The 19,538-nt window shown below is 42.8% G+C and overlaps 1 protein-coding gene and 1 non-coding gene across 2 annotated transcripts in view; both read left to right on the top strand.

The window, feature by feature from the left end:
• Positions 1-3,356: 3,356 nt before the first annotated feature.
• RUBCNL (rubicon like autophagy enhancer) overlaps positions 3,357-19,538 on the top strand; it is a 35,477-nt gene continuing 19,295 nt past the window's right edge. Inside the window, exons 1-4 of the mRNA XM_050766390.1 lie at positions 3,357-3,876; positions 10,225-10,494; positions 13,976-14,058; positions 14,538-14,748. Coding sequence (XP_050622347.1) covers positions 3,813-3,876; positions 10,225-10,494; positions 13,976-14,058; positions 14,538-14,748 — 628 coding nt within the window. The 5' untranslated portion in view covers positions 3,357-3,812. The remainder of the gene's footprint in view (positions 3,877-10,224; positions 10,495-13,975; positions 14,059-14,537; positions 14,749-19,538) is intronic.
• LOC126940920 (U2 spliceosomal RNA) lies at positions 7,554-7,744 on the top strand. Its single transcript, XR_007720986.1, has one exon. It is a non-coding gene; the product is annotated as a U2 spliceosomal RNA (small nuclear RNA).

Raw genomic sequence — 19,538 nt, 5'->3', positions numbered from 1 at the left:
TTGCTTGAACCTGGGAGGCAGAGGTGGCAGTGAGCCGAGATTGTGCCACTGCACATCAGCCTGGGTGAAAAGAGTGAAACTCCGTCTCAAAAAAAAAAAAAAACTCTGTCTTTACCAGGTCTTGATGTTTTTTGTTTTTTCCTTTTCTAGATAGTTCTATCATGACAATTTCACTTTTACTTCCTCTTTCTTCTCCTTACCTATTTTTGACACATTTATTCAGTATTTCCTTTGTCTACTCTCTACTTCTCCTTTTAACTTTCTCCTATCCTTTCAGTATTTTTGTTCACAGCCAGATGTGTAGCTTGTGCTCCTTGGATCCCTGTAGCCCATGAAATACAGCTCCCTTTAGTCCTAGATCTTTTTGAAGGGAGATGAGCATTTCCTACTCGTATTTTTAAAAAAATACTGTTATTGAGATTGAGATAGAATTTACATGCCAAACGCTTCACTGATTTAAAGTGTACAAGTCTAGCCCGGCATGGTGGCTCTTGCCTATAATCCCAGCACTTTGGGAGGCTGAACTAGGAGGATTGCTTGAGGCCAGGAGTTTGAGACCAACCTGAGCAACACAGTGAGGCCTTTCCTCTACAAAAATAAAAAAATTGGCCAGATGTGGTGGCACACCTGTGGTCCTAGCTGCTCTGAAGGCTGAGACAGTAGGATCACTTGAGCCAAGGAGGTCAAGGCTGCAGTGAGCCTTTGAGTAAGTCGCTTAATGGTCTCCATTTCAGTTCTCAAATTGGCATAATAACACCTGAAAATTTGCAAATTATTATTTTGCAGAATGAGACTGGGAAGGGTGTCATATGCAGTGACCACAGGGAGTTAGTCATTTGGGTGTTTTGGGCAACCCTGCAGTTCTTTTAGGTGAAATATTCAATTTTCCGTGAACTTTGCCTTTCCCTCTTACTTACCCATTTCTCTTGATTGCTTTCTGCCTTCTTTTGTGTTCTTCTGACAGCAAACCTTCAAAATTAATGGTCATTGCCAAAGGCTAAATCAGAGTGGAGTCTTTTGTGACACCACCCAGCCACATCGCAGTATAGCACTGCTTCCTTTCTGTGGCTTTTATTACTACATAGTATATAGTATATAGATGAAATAGGAAAATTGTAGTTTACCACAATTCCTGGACACTGTTTTGGAAGCTGTCGAGTTAAATTATCGGGCGTCTTGACAGTTTATATTTGATATGTGATAGTTTTAGACTCTGTTATTCTCTTGGGGATATGAATCTTTGCCTAACGTCAAAGTATGAAGAGAAGTAGATCCCGAGAAAGAAGGGAAGAAGTTCTGGGGAACTGTGGTGACCAAGCAGCTCACATGCTACAGTTTAAGATTTATTCGTGCTCCACTCAGCATTTGTTTATTACTAGCCAGGGAGATAGTGAATAGACACACATTTATACATTCAGACATACACACATTTCAAGGATTGATAAGCAGAGGTAATACAGGTCTAAGCAATACTTAGCATCTTCTCAACATACTTCCTCCCACTGTCACAAAGGGGGTCACTATTTCCCTTCCACCAGCACATAAGCTGAGGAAGGGCAGGAAGCTCATTTTAGTCCCCTCTGTTACCCTAGTGCTACCAAAACACAAACAATGCCAGACCTATAGTAGATGCTCAGTAAATATTTCTTAACTGAATAACACACTACAAACAATATAGCAGCAAGGAACATAGCTGGCAATGGTATCATAGCACCTGTGCTTAGTAACGTAGCATAAAATTGATAAAAATCAATTTTACCTTTCACTCTAGACTCTTATTTATTTGTGATTTCTATTCTCTGATATCCTTTATTCTAAGGAAATGGTTGATGAACATTTAAGTCATGATTTCTAATTTCTTCTAAAGGGTGACATGCATTCTTGACTTCCTTTCTTGAGTGACGAAGAAATAACCAACATAACCATCCCTAGGTATTGTTTGATAATTTGTTCATGATTTCATTCATAAGTGCAAAGAATATATTTATCAAACACCTATTATTGCCACTGTTCTGGGTTCTGGGGACAAAGCAGTGTCCAAAATACCTTATTTTAAAAAGTACCCTTGGCCACATGTGGTGGCTCATACCTGTAATCCCAACACTTTGGGAGGCCGAGGCGGGTGGATCACCAGAGGCCAGGAGTTCGAGACCAGCCTGGCCAACGTTGCGAAACCCCGTCTCTACTAAAAATACAAAAAAATTAGCCAAGCATGGTGGCGGGCACCTGTAATCCCAGCTACTTGGGAGGCTGAGGCAGGAGAATTGCTTGAACTTGGGAGGCAGAGGTCGCAGTGAGCTGAGATGGTGCCATTGCACTCCAGCCTGGGCAACAAGATGAAACCTCTGTCTCAAAAAAAAAAAAAAAAAAAGTGCCCTCATAGGTTTAACATTCTGGTGGGTGCTAGTCATGGAGGTTAAATATAATGAGATTTGTGCTAAAGAGAGAAACAGAGCTAAAAAGAGAGATAGGAACTGTTTGGGAGGGGCAATTGCTAGTTTTTATAGGCTGACCAGGGAGGCCTCACTGACAAGGTAAGATTTAAGATGTGTCTTTTGGCTGGGCGCAGTGGCTCACGCCTGTAATCCCAGCACTTTGGGAGGCCGAGGCGGGCAGATCACGAGGTCAGGAGATCGAGACCATCCTGGCTAACACGGTGAAACTCCGTCTGTACTAAAAATACAAAAAATTAGCCGGGCGTGGTGGTGAGCGCCTGTAGTCCCAGCTACTCGGAGGCTGAGGCAGGAGAATGGTGTGAACCCGGGAGGCGGAGCTTGCAGTGAGCCGAGATTGCTCCACTGCACTCCAGCCTGGGCAACAGAGCGAGACTCCGTCTCAAAAAAAAAAAAAAAAAAAAAAAAAAAGATGTGTCTTTACTCTGATGTCCCCAGTTGTATATTCAATAGGCAGTTAGGGTTGGGGCATAGAAAATCCTAAATCTTAAATCTGATGTACTTTTGCCTGTTCATGAAATAACTTCAAGAGTGTTTTACGTCGTGGGAGCTAAAGCTGCTCTGCCCTCCAAGTGCTAACTGCTTATGATCTGAAAGACTTTTGTGAGGTCACTGTAGGTGTCATGGTGGCACTGAGGCATCTGTCCCTCCTGCAGAAGTTGCATCTTTGCTGTAAATACTGTGTCTGTGTGGTGGCTCTAGTGATGCAATCATTCTCGATGGGGCCACTGACTCTGATGTCACAATGACTTAGCTGGAGGAGTCCTGAAGTCTTTTGTTTGTCTAGGGCCTTTGCTGCAGCTTATATGTTCACTAGTAATCTGGCCTGTGCTTACCTTTTAATCCCAGCTGGAAAATCTCAGTAGGAATGATGGTAAGCTTTGAGATTGAGATCTCTTCCTTTAAATGTTTTTGGAAATTGATTTTATTTTTTGTACCTAAGTATCTCTGATTCAAAGGGCCCCCTTTGTGACAGTGGGAGGAAGTATGTTGAGAAGATGCTAAGTGTTGCTTAGACCTGTATTACCTCTGCTTATCAATCCTTGAAATGTATGTATATCTGAAGGTGTAAATGTGTGTCCATTCACTATCTCCCTTCCACCAGCACATAAGCTGAGGAAGGGCAGGAAGCTCATTTTAGTCCCCTCTGTTACCCCAGTGCTACCAAAACAAAAACAATGCCAGACCTGTAGTAGATGCTCAATAAATATTTCTTAACTGAATAACACACTACAAACAATATGGAAACAAGTGACATACCTGGCAATGGTATCATAGCACCTGGCAAATTGTTTTTTGCCTTAAAGGTAAAATAAAAAATGGGGATATTGACCTCCTGTCACTACTGCATGGACTTTGATGGTTTCCAATCATTACTTTGTCCTCTGTGTCAATCTGCCTCTTCGAGAAACTCATACTCCCGGTGAGTGTCCGACCTGGCCTTTTGTCCTCTCTCTGCCACTGTGCAGCTGTGACCTTAGACATGGTTGTGAATATATTATGGGCCTATTCTAACTCTCAATGCTTTGATATTATAACCTTGCAAAGCAGCACCTGCTGGTTATTTTTGTGAAGCAACAACACTTTTCTAGAAGGAAGTGAAGCAAGCACCTGCTTCTGACAGTTGCTTTTTATGAGGAAGTTGGTTTTTGCTCAATTCACTTAGGTCATTCCATGTATGGGAGGCTCCAAATAAGGTCATTCTCTTTGAACTATTGACTTTAACTTGTTTATAAAAAAAAAAAAACACTGGGATCGGCCAGGCACAGTGGCCCACACTGCAATCCAGCACTTTGGGAGGCCGAGTTGGGTGGATCACTTGATGTCAGGAGTTTGAGACCAGCCTGGCCAACATGGTGAAACCCTGTCTCTACTAAAAATACAAAAATTAGCCAGCGTGGTGCCCACCTGTAATCCCAGCTGCTGGGGAGGCTGAGGCATGAAAATTGCTTGAATCCGGGAGGTGGAGGTTGCAGTGAGCCGTGATCGCACTGCTGCACTCCAGCTTGGGCCACAGAGCGAGACTCGTCTCAAAAAAAAAAAAAAATTAAAAACAAAACCACCTGTAATCACTACTGCTTTACCATTTGAGACTCCATATTTTTCATGTGGTTTCACATCTATAATCATCTCCCCTCACCAAACACACAAAAGATATGTGTAGAAAATTGAGAATAAACCATAACTTATATAGTTTTATTCTCTTGGAAATAATGAGGCTGTCATGAACTATGGACTCAGACTAAGAGGGGAACTAGTAAGAGAAAGGAACTGAAAAAGGAAAGTCAACCAAAAAAGGACACAAATAAGGATGTTCATTGTTATATACTTTATAACTGCAAAAAGTTATACATAAATTTCTATCAGTAGGGTCTGGCTAAGTAAGGTACGATGTATTTATACTATAGAAAGTGACAAGACAGTTTAGGAGAATCAGATACACCCTGAAGACATACTGTTGAGTGAAAAAGAAGGTAAGTTGTAGAATAACTCCAGTATGATCCCATGGATGTGTATAAAAAAGAAAACATATCTTCTGGTCTGAAATATGTACGTTAATTCATAGATAAAGGTCTAGAAATAATAGAATGGTTAACAATGTGATTCCTGAGAATAAAGTAGGATTGTGGGGCTTAGGGTGATGAGAGCTGTTCAGTTTTTACTCTAGGCTTCTATGTTTGGGCATTTTATAAAAACGTCATGGTTTCCTTTTGTAATTATAAAATCCAGAATTATTGGAGAGGAAAAGATGTGTGACAAAGAGAAATTGGTGCACAAGGTGGGATTTGAGGTCAGGAGAAGGAAGATAGGCATTTTGGCAGGTGAGTTCTGGCAGTTAACACAACCAGATATACTCTGTTGATATTTTGTGAATGGTGATTTGGGGCTTTTGTAGTGTTTTCAAGACGCATGTATACATTTATATATGTGTACTACAGACAAACGATGCATTTATGTATTAATATATGTTATATACAAAAGGTATATATATGTATATGTGTGTGTGTGTATATATATATATGCCTCCAGAAACAGTATATGTCATTTGCAAAATGTGTGTATATATACACACCCCTACAGTTGAGCCTTCAACAATGCAGGGGTTAGGGACGCTAACACCCTGTGCAGCTGAAAATCTGCACACAACTTTTGACTCCCCCAAACCTAACACTACTTATAACCTACTGTTAACCGCAGCCTTACTGATAACATAAACAGTTGATTAACACATATGTTGTATGTTAGTGTACAATACTATATACTGCATTCTTACAATAAAGCAGAGAAAAGAAAATGTCATTAAGAAAACCATAAGGGGCCGGGCGCGGTGGCTCAAGCCTGTAATTCCAGCACTTTGGGAGGCCGAGACGGGCGGATTACAAGGTCAGGAGATCAAGAATATCCTGGCTAACACGGTGAAACCCCGTCTCTACTAAAAAATACAAAAAACTAGCCGGGCGAGGTGGCGGGCGCCTGTAGTCCCAGCTACTCGGGAGGCTGAGCCAGGAGAATGGCGTAAACCCGGGCGGCGGAGCTTGCAGTGAGCTGAGATCCGGCCACTGCACTGCAGCCTGGGTGACAGAGCGAGACTCTGTCTCAAAAAAAAAAAAAAAAAAAGAAAGAGAAAAAAAGAAAACCATAAGGAAGAGAGAATATATTTACTGTTCATTAAGTGGAAACAGATCATCATAAAGGTCTTCATCCTCGTCGTCTCATGTTGAGTAGACCGAAGAGGAGGAGGAAAAAGAGGCGTTAGTCTTGCTGCCTCATGGTGACAAATATGGAAGAAAATCCACACGTTAGTGGGCCCACAAAGTTCAAATCCATGTTGTTCAAGGGTCAATCGTGTGTGCGCGCGCATGTATGTAAATTATACATATAATCTTTATTACTCGAAAAGGTATAAACTAGAATATAGGGCCCCCAAATAAAGAAGTCTCAAACACTCTTGAGACTCAAAGTCTCAAAAACAGTTTTCATATGTACCTTATTTTGGTCTACTGAACTTTTATTATTGGGTGAGAACAATTTCATGTTTTAGGAAACATGGATTCACTTCTATTCCTATATGAGTAATTCTGCCCCATTAATAGAACAGTTATATCTGCCACAGAAGTCTTTTCTCTAGCTCTTTTTTTTTTTTTTTTTTTTTTTTTTTTTGAGATGGAGTCTCGCTGTCTTCCAGGCTGGAGTGCAGTGGCACAATCTTGTCTCACTGCAACCTCCGCCTCCCAGGTTCAAGCGATTCTCCTGCCTCAGCCACCTGAGTAGCTGGGATTATAGGCGCCTGCCACCACGCTCAGCTAATTTTTGTATTTTTAGTAGAGATGGGGTTTCACCATGTTGGTCAGGCTGGTCTCGAACTCCTGACCTCAGGTTATCCACCCACCTCGGTCTCCCAAAGTACTGGGATTACAGGCGTAAGCCACTGCGCCTGGCCTTTTCTCTAGCTCTTAACTTTGTCTCCATTTTGTTGGATTTGTTCTTTCAATTTGTAAACATTTATTGCAACGTCGTATGCAGCTCTAGGTATGGGGCGTGCTACCCGGCAGGGAACAGACAAGGCCCCTCCTCTCATGAAGCTTATAGTTAGGTGGGAGTGGGGGGAGAATGGCGGTAATGAACTAAAAAATAGCAGGAAGTGAGCACCTCTGTGAAGAAAACTCAGTGTTTATGGTGATGTGAGAGGTAATGATGGGGGAACTACCTGAAGAAGAAAAGTGGTTAGGAAAGATATCTTTGAGGAAGTAATTTATAAATCAGGGCATTCACAACAGGAAAGAGCCAAATGTGTGATCATCTGGGGGACGAGCATTTCAGAAAGAGGAAACAAAACAGCATTCCTAGGGTTAGAAGGAGTCTATAGGGCTCAAGAGCTTGCAGTGTGGTTGGGGCTTTTGGAGGCTGGATGAAGATAAGTGAGAGAGGTTTACAAGGACAGTATCATGTCAGGCCTTGAGGGCAAGGTAAGGAGTCTGGATTTTATTCCAGATTTGATGAGAAGCCTTTGGGGGATTTCGATTAGGGCAATGACATGATCTGATTTAGGTTTATAAAAGATCTCTCCGAATACCTCTTGATTGTAAATGGGCCAGAGTAATCGCTTCTCGGCCTTTTGGCTAAGATCAAGTGTAGTATCTGTTCTTATCAGTTTAGTATCTGATATATCCTCTATCCGAGGACAATATATTAAATGGGTTTTTGGAGCAGGAACATGGACTAGGAGCTTGCTCTGTCCACTCCACGCATCAACCTGGTATTGCCGTACCTCTAGGAACAGTGCACCCCTCTGGACGTTAAAACACGGTGTTACTGGCTGGGCACGTTGGGTCCCGCCTGTGATCCCAGCACTGGAAGGCTGAGGCAGGTGGATCACGAGGTCAGGAGTTGAAGACCAGCCTGGCCAACATGATGAAACCCCGTCTCTACTAAAAATACAAAAATTAGGTGGGTGTGGTGGCACACACCTGTAATCTCAGCTACTCAGGAGGCTGAGGCAGAGAATTGCTTGAACCTGGGAGGCAGAGGTTGGAGTGAGCCGAGATTGTGCCACTGCACTCCAGCCTGGGCAAAGAGTAACAGCAGGGAAAACTATTGGGAAGCTATGGCTGCACGTCCAGGTGTGAGAAGATGGTAACTCATACTAAGACGGCAGCTATAGCTATAAACTTGCTGATGGAATGAAGTTGGAGAGCTAAGGAAAGATAAAATCAGAAATGACTCCTAAGTTTCAGGCTTGGGCAATTGGGAGATGGGGGAAAAGCAGGGAAGGAGCAGGTTTCAGGAGAAATGAGTGACTGTTTTGGATGTATCAGGTTGCAATGCCTACTGGACAAATGTCAAATAGGCAGTAAGATACGATAGCCGGGAGATCGGAAATAGAGATACATGTAGGAGTTGCCTACATACACAGCGATGGTATTTATAGCCCTGTAATTGACTCCAAAGTCTCACGTTCACCACTGTGCAGGGTGAATGTGGCATAGGCCACCCTTCTATCTCTAGGCCTTCCCCTGGCTCTTCTTACTTTTGCTGTTGAAAGTTGCTTTTAGCTTCACAATGCAAAGGGCAGTGGGAGAACAGAAAAGCAAAACATTTCCCGAGCCTGTAATTACAGTGACAAAGAGTGCTTCTTGTTTGTGTAGCTCTCAACATTTTAATCATTACCTCCTCACTAAAGCTAAAATCTGAGCTTAGAAGTGAGTGGGTTTTAAAGATGGATTCTAGATTCATACTGTGTTCTTTAAATATTATGAACTGAGAATACATTGATATTGATAAGTATGAAAGGTAATATAAGTTACATGAAGCAAAGCCTTTAGTGCTATAGATCATCCCTCTGTTTTATGTACCACTTTGCCTACTTCATTGAAACACAAGAACAAATTAAATGAAAATAAGAACATATGGAAATGGCTGGGCACAGTGGCTCATGCCTATAATCCTAGCACTTTGAGAGGGCAAGGCGGGTGGATCACCTGAGGTCAGGAGTTCGAAACCAGCCTGGCTAACATGGTGAAACCCCCTCCCTACTAAAAATACAGAAATCAGTCAGGCATGATGGTGGGCACCTGTAATCCCGGCTACTCGGGAGGCTGAGGCACGAGAATAGCTTAAACCTGGGGGGTGGAGGTTGCAGTGAGCTGAGATCACCCCACTGCACTCCAGCCTGGGTGACAGAGTAAGACTCTGTCTCCAAAAAAAAAAAAGAAAGTATGGAAATGTATCTTTACTTCCAGATAGTATTCCTATCTTGGATTTGACATTTAATTTTATTAAAATAATTTTGATGCATGGATGTTTTACATTTTTATGGGATTTATCAGTTGATCCTTTGTGATTTCTTTTTTTTTTTTTTCGGAGTCTCACTCTGTCGCCCAGGCTGGAGTGCAGTGGCCGGATCTCAGCTCACTGCAAGCTCCGCCTCCCGGGTTCACGCCATTCTCCTGCCTCAGCCTCCCTAGTAGCTGGAACTACAGGCGCCCGCCACCTCGCCCGGCTAGAGTTTTGTAGTTTTTAGTAGAGACGGGGTTTCACCGTGTTAGCCAGGATGGTCTCGATCTCCCGACCTCGTGATCCGCCCGTCTCGGCCTCCCAAAGTGCTGGGATTACAGGCTTGAGCCACCGCGCCCGGCCGTGATTTCTTAATTTTATGCTTTGAAAAATGTTTCCTATCCCAATGTCAAGCCTCTGTAGGTTTACTGCTAGTTTTATAGCTGATTTATTTACTTTTTGACTTATAAATCCAAGTGGACTTTACTGTGTTGGATAGAACCAAATACAGACTTCTAAATTTTGGGGTTTTGCCATCTCAAAATAACTTGTAGCCAAAATACAATTGAATTCTTACTTACTTTGAATGATTCTTTGCTCATTGCAGAATAGCTCTCCAGACCCCCAGCTGGCCATGTGGTGAGTTCGGAGCCCAAATCAAGTAGTACCAGCCATCAGGGAACTCCCTCTATCTGTTTTGAATGGATTCACACCAGTCACAAGCCTGGAAAGATGGTGTCACAGTCTACAGTCAGGCAGGATTCTCCTGAGGACCCCTGGGAAAGGATCACCCATTACTCTGGCATTATTGATGGACCGCCTGGACTCCTGAACACTGACCATCCTCCTTGCCAATTAGACATCAGGCTCATGAGGCACAAAGCTGCCTGGATCAACCCCCACGATGTGCAGCAACAGCTGCAGGACTTGCAACCTCAGGTGCCAGCAGCCGGGAACAGTGGGACCCATTTTGTGACAGATGCTGCCTCTCCCTCAGGCCCTTCATCTTCGTGCCTCAGGGACTCCCTGGCAGAGACAACATTGTCTGAGGCTACTACAGACTCCATTGGCAGCGCTTCTCCCCATGGCTCGAGGGAAAAGAGTAGCAGCTTCTCTCTGTCCTCAACAGAAGGACACATGGTCCACCCAGGATACTCTCATCAAGTGTCTCTGCCCACAAGCCCTAGGATTTTGGTCACCTCCCCATATCCTGAGACTGACAGTGCTTTTTTTGAGCCTTCCCACCTGACATCTGCTGCTGCTGAAGGTAATTTTAGTAGGTGACCCCCCTCATTCCTCTCTCTTCACACCCTTGCTTTACCTTGCTCTAAAGCCTGCTTTATTGTCTTCCCCATGGGAGAAAAGTTCGTTGGGTTTCCACTTTGACCACATGCCAGTGCATTGCCTCATTTAATATTAGTCAGCAGCCCGGCCAGCTGGGTGGTCACAACAGGTGAAATCTAGTATTGACTTTCTCCTTAGACTGCAGAGAATTGTTACCTTTTTAGCTTAACGTAGTTGATAATCAATGCCATGTGCCATCTTTAAGCTGGTGTCTGCCTTCAGGAACTTAGAGTTCATTAAATGGTCTGCAAGGGAGAGCATCAGAAGCACTCTCAAGTCAGTGTGGGGGTTGAAGGTGTTTTCAGACAGTCACAGAGAGCTCCATTTCACACCAGTACCTAGTAGGTGGTGAACTCACTTCACTTGTTATATTTATCTGTATAGAGTCTGACGGGAAAATAGGAAGATTTTAAAACAATAACTACAGTACCCCCCGACGACTATACCAAACCCCTTTTTATTAAAACAAGGGCTCTCACTGCTATGAAGTAATGTACATATGCCTAAGACCCTAAAATTCCTAAAACTTGGATAATCCATGCAAAGTGCTACTCAAGAGTCAATAAATTAGCTATCACTGTTATCTGTGACAGGTTTATTTCATTTTTAAATATTTATGTTATAGTCACACTTGTCATTATTAATTTACATTTCTATTAGAACCCTAGTACAAATAATTAATGAAGCTTTTTCTTTCCAAGCAATTTAAAAAGTCATCAGTCTGCCTGCTGCCTGCCTATTTCTCTATATGTTTATTTCTCACTAGTAGGAGCTCAACTTTGTTATTCGTTCTTTTGGAATGTTCTTTGGAAATGTTGGGGCAATCAAAGATGATGACAGTCTGTAACACATTTATTCATTGCTTAAGAAGAACACATTTTGGATAATCTTTCAATGGTTAATTTTGAGATAAGGACCAAGTGTAAGCGAAATGACAAGACCGATGACAGGCCTTTGTTTTGTTTTGTTTTTTTCTATTTTTTTGCTCACTTGCTTCGATAGTTCTAAGATGTAAGAGTGACTTGCAAATTTAGTAATGGCTAAGCGAGAGATTAGTCTTAATAGACTGTCTCATAGAGGAAAGCCCTCTCCCCAACAGAGCACCACCATAACGACAAGTTATAATAAACTGAAGGTGATCTTTGGGGCCTAGGATGCCCTTGCCTGAAACCTTTTGTTCTATCACGGTACAGGAAGTCGTACTACAATTTACAATTATCCTTTAGCTTTGTCTTTTTCTCAGAAAGAAAACAGGTACCCCAGCCCCTGTTGCCCAAAGACAAGGACTCCCAGCAGCTCCTGCCAGCGCCTTTAGAAACAACTCACAGAGCCGGGCGCCGTGGCTCACGCCTGTAATCCCAGCGCTTTGGGAGGCCGAGGCCGGCGGATCACGAGGTCAGGAGATCGAGACCATCCTGGCTAACACGGTGAAACCCCGTCTCTACTAAAAATACAAAAAATTAGCCGGGCGTGGTGTCGGGCGCCTGTAGTCCCAGCTACTCGGGAGGCCGAGGCAGGAGAATGGTGTGAACCCGGGAGGCGGAGCTTGCAGTGAGCCGAGATCGCTCCACTGCACTCCAGCCTGGGCGGCAGAGCGAGACTCCATCTGAAAAAAACAAAACAAAACAAAACAAAAAAAAACAACTCACAGAATGTTTTGAGAATATTTCTTAGACTCAGAGAGGGGATTCATTCTATAAGAGTAAGAAAAAGAAGCCCTGAGTGATCGGGTTTTCTTTCTGTGGTGTGGAGGCAGCAATAGGGAAAACAGCTATTGGCCACTAAGACGTGGATATTCCTATGACCGCTGCATCTCAGATGGCAGCAAAAGGGTTTTTTTTGTTGTTGTTGTTGGTGGGGGAAATACTTTAAGGAAAGACTGTCTGCATCTGTAAGCATTTCTTGAGACTGTAGGAAGGGATTCCACAGTTTCTTTGGTTTGCGTAGGAACTACACGTTCACAAGCGCTTTCACCTGCCTTTATCTCCTTAATGTCCTGATAAATACCCCAATTTCAGGGCTGAGAGCATTTTGATGCAGAGGCACAACCGGTGAATGGACAGCTGGAACTGGAATCTACTCTGTTTCACTTCTTCTCTGTGTTCTTTCCTCTATACTCAGAGTCTGCAAACTATGACCTGTGGACCAAATCCTGCCAGCTTCCTGTTTTTATAAATGAATTTCTCTTTTGTCTATAGCTGCTTTCTCATTACAGTGGCAGAATAGAGTAGTTGAAACAGATACTGTATGGCCCTCAGATCCTCCAATATATACCACCTAGCCCTTTATAGAAAAGGTTTGCCAACCCATAGCTTCTGAAGCTAAGAAGTCCAAGTTTTTCCATGCAACAACTACTTTCTTGAACATGAAGCAAAGGATTTGAATGATCCTGCTTGCAACTCCATCACGCTGAGAGCTGTGTCGCCACCATGTGCAGCATTTTGTTCTAATTTAGCAGGTTGGGACATCTCAGCTCTTGACACAGAAATTTTTGCTTTAAATGCTGCAGTAAGAAATCACATGACAGAAAAAATGTTTGTTTTGATGGTGGTCATTGCCAGTAATGGAGTGGCTAAGGGTGCAGGAATGGATGTGTCAGCAGAATGTGCCTTCTGCAGTTTGTTGGTTTTGACTGGAAGAAGACTGTCTTAGAGAAGCAATGCTGACCTTTTTTTGGATGGATTTTATTTCTCTAGACAGGAGGTTTAGGGCTGGGTGCAGTGGCTCATGCCTGTAATTTCAGCACTTTGGGAGGCTGAGGTGGAAGGATAACTTGAGCCCAGTAATTTGAGACCAGCCTGGGCAGCCTAATGAGACCCCCATCTCTGCAAACAAAATTTAGAAAATTAGCTGGGCATGGTGGCACCTGTAGTCTCAGCTGCTAGGGAGACTGAGGTGGAAGATTCGCTTGAGCCCAGGAGGTTGAAGCTGCACTAAACTGTGATCACGCCACTGCACTCTAGCCTGGGTGACAGAGCGAGATATTGTCTCAAAAGAAGAAGAAAAAAAGGAAGTTTAAGGTCAATCACAATGAGTTAGAGAAGCGATCTCATAATCCTTAGGACCCTGCTTCTGGACTGTGGCTTCTCACCCTACCCCAGCCCCTGTTGGGATTTCCCAGGACCATATTATCTTTCTACCCTTTTCCTCATTGGTCTCCTCCACTCTGGTGGCTGAGGATACCTCCTAGTTGCTCCAACAGCCTCTCCTAGAAATGACCATCATTAAAGCAGTATCTGCAAGACCTGCCATGTCTTTCTTTTTCTGTCATCTTAATTTATTCTAGAATTGTGCTTACTGTTTTTTTACATTATTTAAAAGCCGCTTCCTAGAATTGTTTTATTTTATTAGGTAATCTTTAAACTCCCTTTTCTCCATTTTTTAATAATTTGCTATATTGGCAGATGCTGTTCAAGTCAGTAGAAGAACCATTTCTTTGAATTCCTTCTCACCAGAAGTATTTGTGCTGCCTGTTGATGTAGAAAAGGTGAGTACTATCTTCTTTCTTTTTAACCATAGAGTCTTAATCCTTTAGATAATGTTGTTCTGATTTAATCTGGAAACTTCAATTTGATGAAGCATTACAAATAGGTTTCCTTTCAGCATTTCATTGATAGAGACTGCTAGAAACACTAAGCTAAGAAGGGTTCCAAGGCAGTGCCTGTGCTCAGCTGGAAAGTTTTCTGTGATTGATAAATGATGTCTGGCTTAGGCTTCCCCCAGCCTAAGGTTTTGTATAACAAGAAATCCAACTTGAGTTGTCCGTTGATTACAGTAAGCCAAATGTACGGCTCTGGACAATGTGTGCTATAAGTCATAGAGTGACCTATGACAACTCAGTTAAATAAATATTTATATTGATATGCATTAATTCCACTTAAATAGAACGCCTTGATTTTTCAAATCTCATCTACCCTCTATGAAAAAAAGTTGATTATGCGTGTATTTTAATTTCTTTTTCTGCAGGAAAATGCCCACTTTCATGTTGCAGATATGATTATATCAGCAATGGAGAAAATGAAGTGTAACATTCTGAGTCAACAGCAGACAGAGAACTGGAGTAAAGAAGAAGCCAGTGGGTTACTTGGGAGTGATCAGCCTGACTCTGACGTGACTTTTGATACCAACATAAAGCAAGAGTCTGGGTCTTCCACTTCTTCATACAGTGGCTATGAAGGCAAGTTGGGCAAATACGAGAAAGCTGTATGTCATGTGTTTCACGTACATTTCCTCTGTAATTCCCCTTTATCCACGGGGCATATATTCCAAGACCCCCAGTGGAAGCCTGAAACCTCAAATAGTACCAAACCCTACATACACTACTTTTTTTTTTTGTTCTTGTAACCAAGAGGGTTACTAAGTGACTAGTGGGTGAGTAGTATATACAGTGTGGTATGCTGGACAAAGGCTGATTCATGTTCCAGAGGGGACATGGCAAGACGGTGTGGGACTTCATCATCCTACTCAGGGTGGTGCACAGTTTAAAACTTAAGAATTGTTCATTTCTGCAACTTTTCATTGAATATTTTTGGATCACTTACCTCTAGGTGACTAAAACCACGGGAAGCGAAACTGCAGATAAAGGAGGACACATGTATGTCTTTAAATCCTTTGTCTAAAAATGTCTTGAGTAACCTCTGTAATCCTCACCATTTCTGCTGTCTTGGGTCAGGATTGGTTATCATGCTCCATTCAGTTGTCAAATCCTATGGTTTTTTTTTTTGTTGTTGTTGTTTTTGTTTTGTTTTTTGTTTTAATCTTGGACTTCATCCTACTTTTCTTTTTCACTGGAAATAAAAGTGGCTGATGTCTCCTCTTCCTTTGTTTTCTGTCACATGGCATTCTCCTGGCTCTTCTTACACCATCTTTCCTTTTCCAACGAGTCTTCTTTTTCATCGTTCAGTAATGAGCCTGTGTCATGCTAGGTGCTGAGCATCAGCAGTACACAGGGTGTGCTCCTTCCATCAAGGAGCCTGCATGCTAGAGCACGGGACCGGGAAGCCCTGTGGGGTAACTTGTAGAACAGAGGCGAGGACCCAGCACAGTGCATCACCGTCACTGAGGAGGAACGGCTCGGCTCACTCTAGGACCCGGGGTTCTTCCCCGAGGGACAAGTGCCTAAGCTATTAGCTCATGTTAGGGTTTGCTACTTTCTTACCATTTCCTAAGTCCTGCCTCCAGTCCTATATTCTTTTTTTAAATCTGTATTTGCTTCCTGGCATATTTAACCTACTATACACCTTCAATGATCACCTTCAATTATTCCTTCTCAGCTATTATCTCCCAAATCTGTTTTCAGTCCTGGACATCTCTTCTAAGTGCTTGCTGTCTATGGCTGGAGCCTTGTCCGTCTGGCTGACCCCGCAGGACCTCTGACTTAATACTTCATTTCTGGGTAACTTAAAATGCTTCATTTTATTCATTGTTCATATATGTTCACTGCAACATAAAGGTGGGCATAGTTAACCTATAACTTAATATGTCTAAACTAGTCATTTCTCCATCACTCCCTCACAATCCTCTTCCTTCCAAAGAAAACCACTAAAGCTTGCTTTTCTTCTTGACTTCCTTTGCTACACGTTAATCAGGAATATTCAATAACAGAGGAAGAACTCACTCCATATGTTGTGTAGCACAATGCCTGGCCCAGAATAGGTGTACGATCAAATGCCTGTTGAATGCACTAACTGGCTCAAATTAAAAGGGTTGTTTTGTCGTGAGATACAGAACATTCTCACTGAACCCAGTCGTGGGAAATATATCTGGAACATATATGACCAGTATAGACATAGCTCCAGTGTCTATCTTTTCGCGGACTTTAAGCCTCTCACCTCTTCTTTTTCTAGCAATTGCTTCATTCTTTTTCTGTAGCCTACCTACTTCTACCCACCCCTGGCATCTAGTTTCAGCTCTGTAGTCTTCCTGACTACTCAGCCAGGTCCTCACAGCTCAACAACTCAGTTTTGCAGGACCCTCAATCCAGATCCCAGGGCAGAGCACCTGATGGGCCTTGCCTTGGTTGGATGTCCATGACTGGTTGGTCCGATGCAGCCAGAGGGCTGGGGGAATGTCATATGGACAATCATGCCTTCTGAGGCTACCAGTAGGGAGAAAATGAATATGGGTGGAGAAGTAATTCTTGTTTTAGTACACTGGGCTCCATCTTGGACTCTTTCTTCTTCCTAGGTCTTGTGCTCCTGTCCCGTTTCTAGTTAGTGAACAAATCAATCCTGACTTCTCAGTCATAATCACTTCTCTTCCATCCATTTCCTGTTTCTATCCCTTACCTGGCCCGCTGCAGTAGCCTTCTGGCTAGTCATTTTGTAAGAACTACAATTTAGTTCTTCAATACTGATTTGGTTTAATTTTCCCTCTTTCCTTTCAACTTGTTTCCCCTAGTTTATCCTGCACTTATCTGTCTTCCTGGATCACAACTTCTTGTCCTCTATAATGGCTTGCCGACTTTGTGCCACATTTTATTCTGGAATTTTTAGTCTTGTGGCATCTGGCTGCTTCTTGCCTTTTAAACAGGAATCTCCTGCCATTCCCCTTGGCCGGATGGTGAGCTGTAGTTGAACTAGACTGTGTATAGTTGCTGGCAGACATTTCCCCCCATGGCTTTGGGAAGGATGTCCTGAAATGTGGGTTCCCCCAGTAACCACACATCAGGTCTTTCATCCTTCCCATCCTTCAGAAGCAATCTCCTGCCACTGTCACTGTGACATGCTCCCTGGTTTGTATCCCAGTGGAGGGGCACCATCCATGTGGAATGAAACACAGGTTGTGCTCCAGAATGCTCCAGTGCCATCTGCATGCATGGCTTTCCCTGGACTTGTGTAGTGCAGAGCCCTGCCTCAGAACTTCTCAAGGCCCATGCAATGCAACTGTGTTGTGTGTGTGTGTGTGGTTTAGGTCTGTTAGTATATCAGCTCCCTCATGGGATTTTTTTTCTTTTTTTGAGTTGGAGTCTTGCTCTGTTGCCCAGGCTGGAGTGGAGTGGTGTGATCTTGGCTCATGGCAACCTCCACCTCCCACATTCAAACCATTCTTCTGCCTCAGCCCCCCAAATAGCTGGGATTACAGGCACACACCATCACACCCAGCTGATTTTTGTATTTTTAGTAGAGACAAGCTTTCACCATGTTGGCCAGGCTGGTCTCGAACTCCTGACCTCAGGTGATCCACTTGCCTCGGCCTCCCAAAGTGCTGGGATTACAGGCGCGAGCCACCGCATCCAGCCCTTCGTGAGATTTTAAACTCTTAGATGGATGAGAAATTGTCTTGTTCGTATTTGTGTTTAGTATAATGCCTTGTCTGAAATAGGTATTTTTATAAATAGTGGTTGGGTAGAAATTGATGGTAGCTGAAACTTTAAGAAAATGTGAATAAATATGAATATGTTAAATGAAAATTAAGAACATTTCTATCCTCCAAATATAAATATTTATCTTGTATTACGTATTTCTCTTGTGACATTTGTGGCAATAGATGTTCCTCCATGAGGTGGGTTGGTATTACTCAAACTGTCAGTTGGTCCTGAGAACATTAAAAAAGAAACAAACAAGAGTAGAAAGTATCAGAGTGCATCTTGCTGAGGGTGAGCAATGTTTCCCGAAAGTTTTTTGTTTTTTTAATCAGTTAAACATATTATTGTGTCTGTACTAAGTCACAATGTGAATTGTATGTTACTATGGGTGATGGGCAAAAGACAGTGAAAAACACAGATGGGCGCTCTTACCCCCATTCTGCCCATGAGGAAACTGCAGCTGGAAGCAGTGGTTGTCCATAGTCACCCAGCTAGAATGGGTTCTTAAAGTCAGCCAGCCTACTGCAAAACCCTTCATATAACTTCTTTTTTTTTTTTTTTTTTTTTTTTGAGACGGAGTCTCTCTCTGTCGCCTAGGCTGGAATGCAGTGGCGCAGTCTCAGCTCACTGCAACCTCTGCCTCCCAGGTTCAAGCGATTCTGCAGCCTCAGCCTTCCGAGTAGCTGGGACTACAGGTACCTGTAAACACGCCTGGCTAATTTTTTTTTTTGTATTTTTAGTACAGACGGGATTTCACCATGTTGGCCAGGCTGGTCTCAAGAAACCTGCAGGCACAGCTACAGGTTTCTGTGATATCATTAAAATCTCCAAGCTCTGTGGGAAAATAAAAGAAAGAGTGGTGAGGTTGTTTAGTCTGTTTCATTTCATCGCAGTCCATTTTATAAGAACACTAAAATCACTCTCTGCATCTCAGAAAGAGCAAATTATTGATCCACCTGCCTCAGCCTCCCAAAGTGCTGGAATTACAGGCGTGAGCCCCCATGCCCAGCCCACATAACTTCTATGTAAACTATGGGCTAGACTATTTCCCTAAACAACTGTATTCATTTTTCTGTGTTTCTCTCCTATGTTTATTCAAATGAAGACAGTTTTACAAATTTATATTTACAATGATTATATAATTATATTAACAATATAATTAATCATAATATAATGATTATTAATACTATTATCAGTATTAATAGTATTAATGCTATTCATACTAATAGTATTAATAATCATGTTGCTTTAGTTTTCACATTTTTTTTTTTTTGAGACAGAGTCTTACTCTGTCACCTAGGCTGGACTGCAGTGGCATGATCTCAGCACACTGCAATCTCCGCCTTGCAGGCTCAAGTGATTCTCCCACCTCAGTCTTTCGAGCAGCTGGGACTACAGGCACAGGCCGGGCCACCACACTGGGCTAATTTTTTTGTATTTTTTGTAGAGACAGTGTTCTGCCACGTTGCCCAGGCTGGACTTGAACTCCTGGGCTCAAGTGATTCTCCTACCGCAGCTTCCTGAGTAGCTGGGACTACAAGAACACGCCACTGCCCCTGGCAGATTTACATTTTTAAATGATAGTATTTAATCGTGTGATTTGCAAAATCAGTTTCCTATTAAACGTTTAGGTGCTTTCAGTGTTTTAATATTTTAAAACA

Source organism: Macaca thibetana, chromosome 17 (genome assembly GCF_024542745.1).
Source record: "Macaca thibetana thibetana isolate TM-01 chromosome 17, ASM2454274v1, whole genome shotgun sequence".
Lineage (NCBI taxonomy): Eukaryota > Metazoa > Chordata > Mammalia > Primates > Cercopithecidae > Macaca > Macaca thibetana.
This window is presented reverse-complemented; position numbering and strand designations above follow the sequence as displayed.